General features: G+C 41.0%; 1 protein-coding gene across 1 annotated transcript; it reads right to left on the bottom strand.

The window, feature by feature from the left end:
• Positions 1-3,783: 3,783 nt before the first annotated feature.
• Positions 3,784-4,329, bottom strand: LOC134626812 (octapeptide-repeat protein T2-like). The gene has a single exon (XM_063472734.1). The coding sequence runs from the start codon at positions 4,327-4,329 to the stop codon at positions 3,784-3,786; it is 546 nt and encodes a 181-aa protein (XP_063328804.1).
• Between the last annotated feature and the right edge of the window lie 8,695 nt (positions 4,330-13,024).

Genomic DNA, 13,024 nt, shown 5'->3' with positions numbered 1-13,024 from the left:
CTTTTTGATAAAATAACCTGAGTAAAGGTGTTAGAGATCCCAAGTTATTTCTACTGAAAGCAGGAGCAGGGCTTCTGATGCTGAGGGTGTCGGCACTTTTAGGAAGACCTTTGGATGTTTCCCATGAGGAGCTGAGACGTGTCCTGCTGGTGTTTTTACTGAAACCATAAAAAACAATCATCACAGATCGACAGGTGTTCAAATTCAGGATGTTCAGACTTGAAGGTAACCCTCTTTATTGAACTGTTTATGTGCAGGGTGTTCAGACTGATTTGCTGGTTATTAATGATGAAACTGTGAAATCAGTCTGCACACACGTGTAACTCCTGTTTGTATGTTTACCTGAAGCTTCAGAGGTCAGTGTGAGTGGGCCGTGTCTGTCAGTGTGTCTCCTACTTTATTGTGCGTTGATGCTGTGATTGTTGTCGTCATCAACAACCTCCCGCATGCTGATGTCTGATGGTTTCTGAGGTCGTTCACGCGATGAGATTTACTGACCAGCGTGCTGGCTGTTAAATTTGGGCGGACAGCAAATGCAGAGAGGCTGATGGTGTCACGTGAAGCTGCTGAACACTGCCACCTGCTGTCTGTAAATGTCATTGCACCCACCTGCCCCACTGTGATGTGTCTTTGTCCTGTGAGCTCATGTCTCCTCGGACCATGGAGCGACTGATGCTCTTGTGAGTCTGATCATGTGACATGTTGTATTTCGTCACTTCCTGCTCCTTCGATCGAACCTGCATCCTCACATCAGTCTGACTAAAGCTAAAGTTTCCACATCACGCATGAACCGAGCCCCCAGATTAGCGAAGCCGTTAGTCCCGATAATCTCAGAGCAGTGGAGTGTAACTGAGTACATTTACTCGAGTTTAATGGACTTTATTGAAGTACTTCTATGTTATGCTCTAATTCTACTCATCTGTATTTCTGCATTTAAATATTTGACTTGTACTCCACACCACTTTATTTCTTATGAAGCCTTTATTCATTTTCAGATTTTTCAATAGGCCAATAAATCGAATGTATGATTCTCCGAGTGGTGCACGACTCATTCAGATCATTAGAGTGAAATCCACTGATTAATCAGTAAATATGATCCAATAATAACCCACTCTGCCTAATGAGTAATTTTACTTTAATGGTATTTGAAGCTCAAACTGCAGTACTTTTACTGAGTCTGAGTACTTCTTGGAGCTCCTGAGCAGCCACGTTTACTGTAAAACATCTGCATGAAGGTACAGGACCAAACATGAGCCTGAAATCCAACGCAGTGTTTCAGCTTTCCACCAGGCTGGCCTCCCAGAGATGCTGTTTTATAAAATATGTGCTTACATAAAGTAAGATTTCCATATTTTTTATAAAAACGTAGCCACAGCTGCTCTTAAATCATCAAACATCTTTAAATTTCATGTATTTTATTCCGAGGCAGAAAAACAAAGTTATGAAGGCGTAACCATCTTATCATATTCCACAAATTTAGGAGTTGAGTAGATTTGAGCTGGGTTAAATGTATCCTGCGATTACGTTCCACCACAGCTGGAGCAAAGAGTGAATCCTCTGAACATCTGGGGGCCTCACAGCATTAGAGTCTGCCTCTAATGAAGCTTCCTGCCACATCAGTCTGGTTTCTCTTCATCTGTTTCCTTCCAGCTGTTGTGCAGAACAAACACAAAGCTGCAGGTTTCTGCCCAAAAACAGGTTGTAGCTAATTCTGTTTTATGGGTGTTTTAGGCTCCAGAGCAACAGGAAGAAGACTAGAACTTCTACACTCCTTTCCTTCCCCTCTTCTTTACCTCCTTCCCTTTTGTCTCCCTCCTTTCCTAACCTCTTCTCGTTCCTTCCTTCCTTTCCTCACATCGTTAGCTTCTTTTCTTGCTTTCTAATTGGTCTCCTGCCTCATTAGGTTCAGCTTAAAGCTGCACAGTACTTATTAAATTTACATGCAGTTAATGAAAAGTTAGAGTGGTGGAAACAGAAAATGCTGCTGAGATCCAAACCTGAATCTTTAACTCGGATCATTGGGATCAGTTGGATTTTAGCATGTTTGTGTTTGATGCCTGAAACAAACAAAATCAGTTTAGATCATTTTTGAGGCTTTTAAAGAAAATACCAGAATCATTTATTAGCTGGTCTGTACACGACCAATAATCAGGCAGATGACATTTCAGTAAAGATTTGGTGATTTATTTATTTTCTATGAAATTTCCAGATTCCCAAATCAGAAACTTCAGACTACATTAAAAGCAGAAGATCAGAGATGAGTTTGGGTTGAACATGTTGGAATTTCGTTTTATGACTAAAATATTTAATGAACTACAAAAAAAATCTTTGCTTATATGAAAATATACAAAGTGTAACAGCTGGATCTGAGCTGGAGAGATCATTTTAAATTTCCTCTCTCCTTCTGTCACTCTTCCTTGTTTCTCCTCCTTTCTTTCCTACCCCCCTTTTGTCTCTATATTTCCAATCAACCTACCGTTCATGAGGAGTTGAGCTCTGGATCTAAATATCAAACCTCACTCTGGTTTAAACTCAGGTGATGAGTTTGGCTTAAAGTTTAAGTTTTTTGATGGCTCCACATCTGTCTGGGTTAAAAGTGCAGCTGCCTACAGCCTACATCAGGAGGGTTCAGCAGTTTTTAGGATCATCTTGTTGGACTTCTTGTCAGGGCTGTTCATGCTTGATGTGTTATTAACGGTAAATTAACGGCTTCTTTTCTCAAAGCGCTTTATCCACCACGCCTCATTCACCCAGTCGTACAAACACCTGTATCTGCATCTAAGTGTTTTCTAACTAACATCCAGGACCAAGCTGAGGTTCAGTATCTTGCCCGAGGAGCAAACAGGGATCAATCTTTCAGTTTGTAACTCCTGAGCCGCAGCCATCCCTTGATGATGATGATGATGGTGATGATGATGTTCTCTCTAAGACTTGTTTCCAGATCTAACACCTTACAGGATCTTGTCAAAACATTAAAAGCTAAAGAAAAACGAGCAGCAGTGTATCTCACATGTGACTTCATCTCTTCCTGTAAAACCTCCTGCTGAGTGCGCTTTACATGTGGGGAAAACAAAACAGCATTAGAAATGTTACCAAACTGAAATTAGAAGCTTAAAATGTTGCAGTTATTGTTGTTTAACCTTCCTGTGTTTGAATGTATGAACATGTGCTGATGATGTGGTTCTATTGTAGGTTTTATTTGATGATAACATGCCTTCAGGTTTGACACCTAAGAGTATAAACTAATATTTAAGAGTAACCAGCATCTGTTGTTTAACTTCTTCCCTGCTGCACAGATGTTTCTACTGTGGAATCATTTCCTCATAAAAGCTGCAAACCTTAACTAAAAGTGCTGCAAGTGTTTTTGGTTTTGTGCACCAGTCTGCTTAGAGCTGACCTGAAGTCTGGTCCATTTACTGACACGTGCTTTAGACGGGTCTGTATGTGTGTTTGACAAACAGACGTAACGTGGGTGCGTTTAATCAGTGTTCTGTGTTTTCATGGAGGTGAATAAAAGAAGCAGATGTTTCTTATAAAGCATTCAAGTGTCTTCTTCAGTTTAAGGTGGAAACGGTGGTTCTGTGACATCCATGAAAAAAAACCCATTCAAATAATTCAACATTAGATGAAGAACAGGTGGAGGAAACTGCTCCACCTGCTGTAGTCAGAAAAGAGTCGGAGTGTAAAACAGAAATCAGGAAATTTGTTCAAAAAGCTTGTCAAACATTTGCTGGAGTCTCAGTGTAAAGATGGAGCCCCGCTGTAGGTTAATGGGTTCCTCCCTCACTTCCTCCCCATTCTCCCTCCTTCGCCTCCTTCCCCGTTCTCTCCCTCCTTTGCCTCCTTCCCTGTTCTCTCCCTCCTTCCCTGTTCTCTCCCTCCTTCGCCTCCTTCCCCGTTCTCTCCCTCCTTTGCCTCCTTCCCTGTTCTCTTCCTCCTTCGCCTCCTTCCCCGTTCTCTCCCTCCTTCGCCTCCTTCCCCGTTCTCTCCCTCCTTCGCCTCCTTCCCCGTTCTTTCCCTCCTTTGCCTCCTTCCCCGTTCTCTCCCTCCTTCGCCTCCTTCCCCGTTCTCTCCCTCCTTCGCCTCCTTCCCCGTTCTCTCCCTCCTTTGCCTCCTTCCCTGTTCTCTCCCTCCTTCCCTGTTCTCTCCCTCCTTCGCCTCCTTCCCCGTTCTCTCCCTCCTTCGCCTCCTTCCCCATTCTCTCCCTCCTTCGCCTCCTTCCCCGTTCTCTCCCTCCTTCGCCTCCTTCCCTGTTCTCTCCCTCCTTCGCCTCCTTCCCTGTTCTCTCCCTCCTTCCCCGTTCTCTCCCTCCTTCGCCTCCTTCCCCATTCTCTCCCTCCTTTGCCTCCTTCCCTGTTCTCTCCCTCCTTCCCTGTTCTCTCCCTCCTTCGCCTCCTTCCCTGTTCTCTCCCTCCTTCCCCGTTCTCTCCCTCCTTCGCCTCCTTCCCCGTTCTTTCCCTCCTTTGCCTCCTTCCCTGTTCTCTTCCTCCTTCGCCTCCTTCCCCGTTCTCTCCCTCCTTCGCCTCCTTACCCGTTCTCTCCCTCCTTCGCCTCCTTACCCGTTCTCTCCCTCCTTCGCCTCCTTCCCCGTTCTCTCCCTCCTTCGCCTCCTTCCCCCTTCTCTCCCTCCTTCGCCTCCTTCCCCGTTCTCTCCCTCTTTTGCCTCCTTCTCCGTTCTCTCCCTCCTTCTTCTTCTTTCCTTCTTTTCTTCTCACTTTGCTTTCCAAAGGCTCTTCTGCCTTTTTACGTGTGTTAAAGTTACTCAGTCTATTACTTATTACATTTACATGCTATTAAAGAACAAAGTTAAACTGGTTAAAGCAGAAAATGCTGCTAAATTCAGAGTCTTGCAATCCAACCCATAAACTCAGATTATCGTTGGTCAGGTTGGGTTGAATATGCACGAGTTTGACGTCTGAGACATCACTGAAACATTTTTAACAGTTTTATATCCTCAGACAGTCCTCCTTCCTTTCCTCTGTTTCCTCCTTGTCTGCTTCTCTCGTCCCTCTCTCCCCCGTCTGTAACTTCCTAACAGTCTGCTGTGTTATCAGGTTTAATTATACAGTAAATGTTACATTAAATGTTCGATTCATCTGTGTTATAATTGTATTATCACAGAGTTAAAATGTGCTGAATTCAGATTCTGGTCTGAAATTGAAGTTTGGCTTTTTAAGCAGCTGTTGTTGTGATTTGGCACGATATAAATACAATATTTATTGACTTTAAAAAGTGTTAAAATACCAGAAAAATCAGCTAAAGAGCTTAAATTGATCAATAATCAGGCAATAAGATTTCATTACAGATTTTCTAAACTCTGTTTATTCTATTTTCTATGAAAGGACCAGCTCCTCGTCCTCCTACCCTCTCTCCTCATCTTTAATCTCCTGTTGTTCTCCCTCTTTTCTTTCCTGCTCCTCACGTCCTGTCCTATCAGGTGATATTACACAAACAAAGTAAATATTGAATAAATATCGGACAGTAATTACAGTTTGTAATCACAGCTGAGTCTAAAGTGTAAAATATCAAAGCAGCATGTTAGAATTTAGTTTTATGACTAAAATATTTATTAAAATATATTTGTTGTTTTTTTTATTAAAGCATGAGTATATGTCACAGCTGTAATATGATTAAATATGCTGTAAATATTTCATTTTTTAAATCCTTCCTTTCCTCCCTCCTTCTGTCACTCCTCCTCCCTGTCTTTATTAGCTTTAATCATCTGCGTGTGGTGTTGACTCATTTGTCCCGTGTCAGTCAGATCTCTGTTACGTGTCTTTGTCAGCTCACTCTTAAATGAATGAACGAGTTTCATAGTTGTTGAATCTTATTGATCAAAAGCATAACTGAACAATTGGCTTCAAATTCCCGACAATTTCTTGACCAATAATAATCTCAGGTAGAAGTGACGGAGGTCAGACGGGGGAGGTTACCAGCAGTGTTGGGGAGTAACGGAGTACATGTACCGCCGTTACGTATTTAGAATACAAAATATGAGTAACTGTATTCCGTTACAGTTACCGTTTAAAAAGGTGGTATTCAGAATACAGTTACTTTGTTGAAATAAATGGATTACACGGCGGTACTTTCCTGTTTCATATTATCCGAGTCAGGATTGTTTGGGTTTGTTTGACAGCTACGCTCTGTTGTTCCAGGCGGCAGCGTTACGGTTGCCATGGTTACAGGGTGACGCTCTCTCTCTGTGTGTTTCCTGGGTGAGAGAGCGCTTTTTATGTGTGCCTATGCCAAGAGGCACACATATTACTATTCGTCGGATTTATTATTATTATTATTATTATTATTATTATGTGTGCCTATGCCAAGAGGCACACATATTACTATTCGTCGGATTTATTATTATTATTATTATTATTCTTCAGTTTCCGCCTGAAATTTTGCAGCGAATCTCGCCTCGCAGTTTTGAGACAAGCTTCATATATGTTACCTCATTTTGTGCGGCTGGATCAGGAATGGTATGCTATGACTTTTGGTGTTTATGACTATTATAGTTTTTTAAATATTAATATTTTAGTGAAAATTTTCCCGCGCTTCTCTGCCAAACAGTTTTGACAATAGGGTTACATATGTTAGATCATTTTGTGCGGCTGGAGCTGGACTAGTATGGTATACACTTTTGGTGTTTATGACTTTTATAGTTTTTTAAATATTAATATTTTAGTGCAAATTTAGAAAGATTCTTCTTTTGGCGCCATAGAAACAGACTTCATTTGTGGTGTGTTGGCTCCATCTTTTGGTCCCACTGATACAAATTTCAAACTTCATTTGTGGTGTGTTGGCTCTCTCTAGTGGTATGCCGGGAGTAGTACGGCCTGTCTACCCTTATTTGGATTACCGTAATGATGACAATATCAACGGTGCGCACAGCGTCGCTGCTTTCAGGAGCCATTGGAATTTTTAAGGTTGCGCAAATCATTCAAAAGTTACGGTAATGCTTGGTGGAAAACTCAATATCCCACAATTCATAGCACGCCTCTGCCGAGTCAAACAATGGCGGCCATCACTTAGTTTTTATTTTCCTCTTAATACTGTTTCTAGGTCACAAAATAAACTTTTAAGATATTTTCAGGCGAGAATATAGGTGTGTAAACTTCAAATATCTGCTCATTTTGTCAAAACATCCCATATTAGCGACAATGTTCTGACGATGTCGTTTCTGCTTGAGGCTAGCTGGCTAGTGTGGCTAGCGCGGCTTTGCTAACAAGCTACAGCCGGCCTGGATGACAGTGAGAGCGGCTTACTCTGGTTTCACACCCGGTCCTTCGTAAAGTCTCGTGGTCACAGCTGGACTTATTTTAAATAAATAAATGATTTATTTATTTATTCATTTTAGTAACGGTATAAACAGTGAAAGGTGGTGGATTGGCCAGATGTAAACTTCAAATATGTGCTCGTGTTACCAAGACATCCCATATTAGCTCTGATGGTTTCGGTGCCTGCAAAGAGCTAGACAGCTAGCTAGCTAACTGGCTGTCTTTTTGACTCAGGGTCATAGCTGGACTTATTTTTCGTTTTTATGAGCCGATGAGGGGTTTTTTTTAGTAACGGTACAAACAGTGAAAGGCGGTGGATTGTCCAGATGCTGGTCGATGTGGAAAAAATAACTGAGTTGTTTGGTGGTCGCTGACGCGGAGCTACAACCGAGGGCAGCTATCCACCGGTGTGTGTCAGACAGAGCATGCAGGGAACGAGGCGGCGAGGCGACCGCCGATCAACCGGTGGTAGATCGTGGATCAGGGAAACCGAAGGCAGGAGAAGCAGACGGCTGCCGGTCAGAGCGTGAGGTGAACTGAATTTCAGGTAAGAAGTTATGAACTGCACTCTATTTGGGTCAGATATAAACCAAGTTTAGGTGTAGTTTGGTGGAAACCAGGAGATGACCTTACCGAATCATTAGAGCTGAACTGGTGATGGAGAAACAGGTTTACCTTTTTTTTAGGTGACATGAATGAGTTGAAGGGAAGTTATGAACTGTTTCTGAGAGAAATAAACACCAAGCTCCTTTTTTATTTAGCTGACAGCTGGTAACTGTGCAGGGGCGGATCTAGCAAAGCTTTTGCCAGGGGGCCAGGTAGGGCATCTTACAACCAAAGTTTGTATAATAATACACAAGATTGGCTGTAGACCATTGTTAATCATTCAGAACACTGTGTAAAAATAACAAAAAACAAAAAGTGAATGCAAAAGTGCATAAATATTTATTTTACGTGATTGATGTGTGTGGCGGGGCGTGGTCTGCAGTGCCGCTGCAGGGGAGGTGGACCCACCTGAGCGGCATCTGCAATCACGCCTCTCTGGCGTAGTCTGTGCTCTCTCGGCTGTTTTTTGGGTGTGTGTCAGGCTGTGAGTTGAAAAGCTACAGCCGGCTGTGTGGGTACACCAACCATGTGTGAAAAGTGGTCCATAACGTAATGCTTCAAAGCGTGTTCATGCAAACATTGTCGGGTCTGCCGTGGTACAATGGGACTTCTGCTCATGAAACTATGTGCACAGCGTCTGCAAATCGGGGCTGTACAAAGTCACTTCATCTTTACCCAAAGTTGTAAGCTGTCATCTGTGAGGTGCGAGCGGTGTTTGTTTTTACCATAGTTCATGGTGGAGAATGGCTGCTCTGCTGAGTTTTGCTCTCTGTAGCTGTATGAATGGCAAACTACACTGTTTACCAGCGGCATAGGCACACTTAAAATTTCTTCTGAAATTTTCGCTTTCTAGTTTGTTGTTGTTGTTGTGCTAAGCTAAAAGGCAGAATGCTACAGGCATGGCCCTAAAGAATGTAGCCTCATGGACAGTGTAGTCCGTGCTGCAGCGAGAATGGACTACCATACACGTTATGTGTCTGTGAGCGAGGGAGGGAGAGAAAGGAAAAGTCCGAGCTGTCACGGAGCAAAAACGGGAGCTGGAAGCATGTAAATATAATAATAACCACTGCAGCCAAGAAGAGTGCCTGACGAGCCCAGTTGTAAGTAAGCTATTAAGACTCAACTGTACACTGTGTTCGTGTTTTCCTCTGAAACAATAAGTTCCGTTGGAGCAGCCTTTCAACGCCTCTCTCTGTCTCTGCTAGCAAAGTTGACCCAGACAACAAAGTAAAGCTAGTTTTCAGCTACGAGCCCGACACGAACCCGACGTATTAGCCAGAGGTCCCTTTACTACGGTTCGGAGCCGCGGACCTTCAGTAACAGTAATAATCACAGCAATAGTACATTCACGTAGTTATAAACAGCATGATAATATATTAAGTAATCCAAAGTATTCAGAATACGTTACCCTAACGGAATACATTACAGAATACATTTTGGGGCATGTATTCGGTATTCTGTAATGGAATACATTTTAAAAGTAACCTTCCCAACACTGGTTACCAGTCATGTGATTTCTAAAGCCAGTGTTGTGTGTTTATATTGTTGTTGTGTGTGAGAGTTTTTTCTTCTTTGGTTTGTTTTTTTTTTCTGCGTTTTGTCCTGTTGACTTGATTTTTGTGTTGTTTGGTTTGTACGATGTGAGAACGTACTGGATTAATCGCAGAGCTGATGATGATGGTCAGAGCAGCAAACACGAGGTGTTTTTTACATAAATCAGATAGTTTGAGACACATTTCATCTAAAAGGCTGGACTGTAACATGACAGGACGTAAACTGGAGCTTTGCTGTTCATTCTAAGGTGAAACCAGCAGCATGTAAATATGTTTGAATGTTCACTGGGAGTCAAAAACAAACTAAAGCTGCTTAAATGTCAAAGGACTGATCTGGGACAAGCAGGAACTTTGAACTTTAACCTTTTGATAACAAACATATTTTACTGTGGAAGCTCTAAGGTGGCGATTTTTGATGGTTTTGAACAGATTTGATTTCACTGAATCCCTGTTAGACACGATCAGGTTGGTGTGGGGGAATCAGAGGTGCATCAAACAGACTCACAACTGTGTGAACAAAGATGAATTTAATCAGGTTTATGAATTTATGGTGCATCATAATAGCTGGGTTGATTCCACTGGGTTTAATGAAATGAGAATTTTGGGGTTTGTCATATTTTTGTCATATTTTCAGGAGTTTCCAAACTATCTGTAAATGTTTTTAACCCAAATGTTCTGTCTCTGTTTGGGTGCACATGAACTGGTTCTATGTTCACTGTGATCGTGTGTAATGTGTTCTTATGGTTCTGCAGTTTCAGCTGAATGACCTCATCCAACCAGCTGTGCTGCAGTTACAACAAACACGATGCAAACTTGTGTTTTACTCATGAAACGTCTGAACTTCAAAGGTGCTGACTGACAGCTGTGTGTGTTTCATTGACGTCTATAAAAACATGGTGCACTTTGTTTCTTTATGAAGTGAAACTTCATAAAGAAACAAAGTGAAACTTCTGAGTTTGAACATTGTGACTGAAATCAGTGAAGTACGGTGCTGCGACTGAAGCTGGTGTAGTTTGAGGTTCTTATAAATCTGAGAGAACATTTCTGAAAAGCTTTTATTCAAAGTTGAAGTTGAGAGAAATGTTTGCTCTTATACTTTTGGGCTTCATAAATTTGGTTCATTTATTTTACTAACAACCATAAACTGTAGTGAAATGCGCTCTATGAAGTACAACATTCAATACTTCCTCAGTTAAATGCAACAAGCCCTGTCATCACAAACTGTGTGTTTATTATTAACAATGAAATGTTGACGTGAGGAGTCCCACAGGGCCCTGTCCTTGGCCCTCTTTGCTTCAGTTTAAATCTGAATCACATCAATGTGTTTTCTTCACTGTTGGTTAAAGTTTCTTTCTTTGCAACAGAGTATTGACTCAAGGGTAACACTTACCATGAAGAAATATTGTGTGATCAGTCCTCCTTCAGTTTAATGTAACAAAAACATGGCTGGAACAGCTGCACCACCGAGCTGAGAGTCACAAAGATTACTTTATAAGATGAGATGCATTTTCAATGATGAATGTTTATGAGGCCTAAGAAGTGTTCAAACTCAGGTAAAGATCTCTCTGGATGTTCTCAGTATAGCGATGGAGACTGAGGCCCCGACCACACGATCCTACTCGTCCCTGCCTGTTCTCTAAATTGAACAACAAACATGTTAGTGATGATTCAGTTTGTCTGTAGTGTTTAGAGGTTGTCTCTAAAGCTTCCAGTCCTTTTAAACCAGTTAAAGAGGATTTTTAAAGACTAGTTTATCTCCCAGCAGCAGCTCTGCTTCCATTTCACAACTTATATTTTTAATGGAAAAAATAGAAATAATGTTTACGCCAGTGTTTGTTGTCGTGACCTGATTCTAATGAGGAGCATTTTGAAAAAAGAAAACAAAGCCAGTGGGGACATTTAGTTTAAGGTTCATTGGACCAAATGTGTATGAATGAAGGTTATGTTTGTCGTATTAATCAGTGTTTGGATACAGTTAATGTGAAGGTGAATAATGTTGTTAATCTTTCAGTGACTCACCTGGAAAACTTAAAGTTACTGTTGCAGAACAGTTTGTGTATTTTAAGGGGACGCACACGTTAATCTATAAACTGGAGATACAACAACAAATACAGAACTAAAGTTGACCTTTATTGTTTAGATCTGGCTCATCTCAGTCACTTTACTCTCATTACTATCCTAAAATGTGCAGCAGTCTTATGCTACCGTAGAAAAGAGAAGTCGATTTCTGGAAATGTGTAAATGCCAGCGGTGTGGAGTTGGTCCCTGCCTTTGTCCATCCAGAGAGAGTAAGATGTGGTGACATGGTCTCTTTTATGTAGAAATACTGTGCTAGAAGTGAAATGGTTTCTTCATGTGTTACAGTTCTGATATATGTGATTAGATACTTTACAGGAAAAACTGAAATCAGTTGTTTGTTTTGATTAGAGATGGAGGGTCGTCGTTTACAGCAGGTTCAGTGCTGCTTCTGCTGCAGAGTCCATGAAAATGAAACTAACATGAAATCCTGCAGTTTGCTTTCAGAATGTGTTGATGCTTCTTCATCAAGGGTAAAATATTAATCTATAATATAATCTACATCTGTAATCTCCTCTGAGTAATTCTAATGAAGGTTTCAGCACTATCTGCTCTCTGTCCTGCTCCACGGGATCACCAGAAAAAAGTGAGCGAGGAAACTGAAGTGAATGGTGGAGACGACGATGTCATCAGCATATGTACAGTTTATGTACAGAGAGAACAGCAGCAGGGCTAATGTGGATCCTGTGACACCTTTATCAGAACTCTTAATCAGATTAGATTATATTTTTATTTTATTAGATTATATTGTTATGAGTAAAATATGTAATCAACCCCAGAGGTTCTGTTTTCTGTCACAAATGTCTGTAGTTACTAAATTTAATAATATTTGCACCGTCTACAGGATAGTCAGTTTTATCTGTAAAATGTAAATAAATATTCCAGTAAATGACCACAAAAGTTTAAACCTATAAATGAAATGGTGACGTGTGGAGGTGATTGAAAGCAGGCTGGGTCGAGGTGAAGTGGGTAACAAACCAAACGCTCGCATCAGCACAAAAGCTGAAGAATAAATTCATTTTTACAGAGTAAACAGCCGGGGGCGTACTCTAGCCAAATGTTGACAAACGTATTATATTTGGATATGTTTAATGTGTGTCACATGATTTATTTTTTATCAGTTATTACAAGGTTTGATCACAAGGGTTTGAACTATAAAGTACAAATTCTGGTCAACATGGTAAATAAAGTCTGAGGTTTACTGAAAGAAAACATGTAAGTAAATGCATGATAGAGAAACCACTAATGCACAGAGGAAACAGCTGGAGTCTAATGTTGATCCCTGTGTGACGCTTTTATCAAAGATTTTTCTAAACTTGATAGAAAGTCATATTAGGCAATACTCTAGTTTTTATAATCAGATTTTTTAATTTGATTCATCATCACCAAAACTTTGAAACAATCCTAATTTCTGTTACTCTTAAACAAACTTATAATGACATTAAATCTAATACTTATCATGTCTTTCATGTATCATGATGTTCTCCCCTATGTGACTTCTTATTGTGAAAAATATTT

Source organism: Pelmatolapia mariae, linkage group LG4 (assembly GCF_036321145.2).
Source record: "Pelmatolapia mariae isolate MD_Pm_ZW linkage group LG4, Pm_UMD_F_2, whole genome shotgun sequence".
In the NCBI taxonomy this organism is placed as follows: domain Eukaryota; kingdom Metazoa; phylum Chordata; class Actinopteri; order Cichliformes; family Cichlidae; genus Pelmatolapia; species Pelmatolapia mariae.
This window is presented reverse-complemented; position numbering and strand designations above follow the sequence as displayed.

Coding starts and splice junctions, on each gene's coding strand:
- LOC134626812 (XM_063472734.1), bottom strand. CDS start 4,329: ATGGGGAAGGAGGCGAAGGAGGGAGAGAACGGGGAAGGAGGGAGAGAA.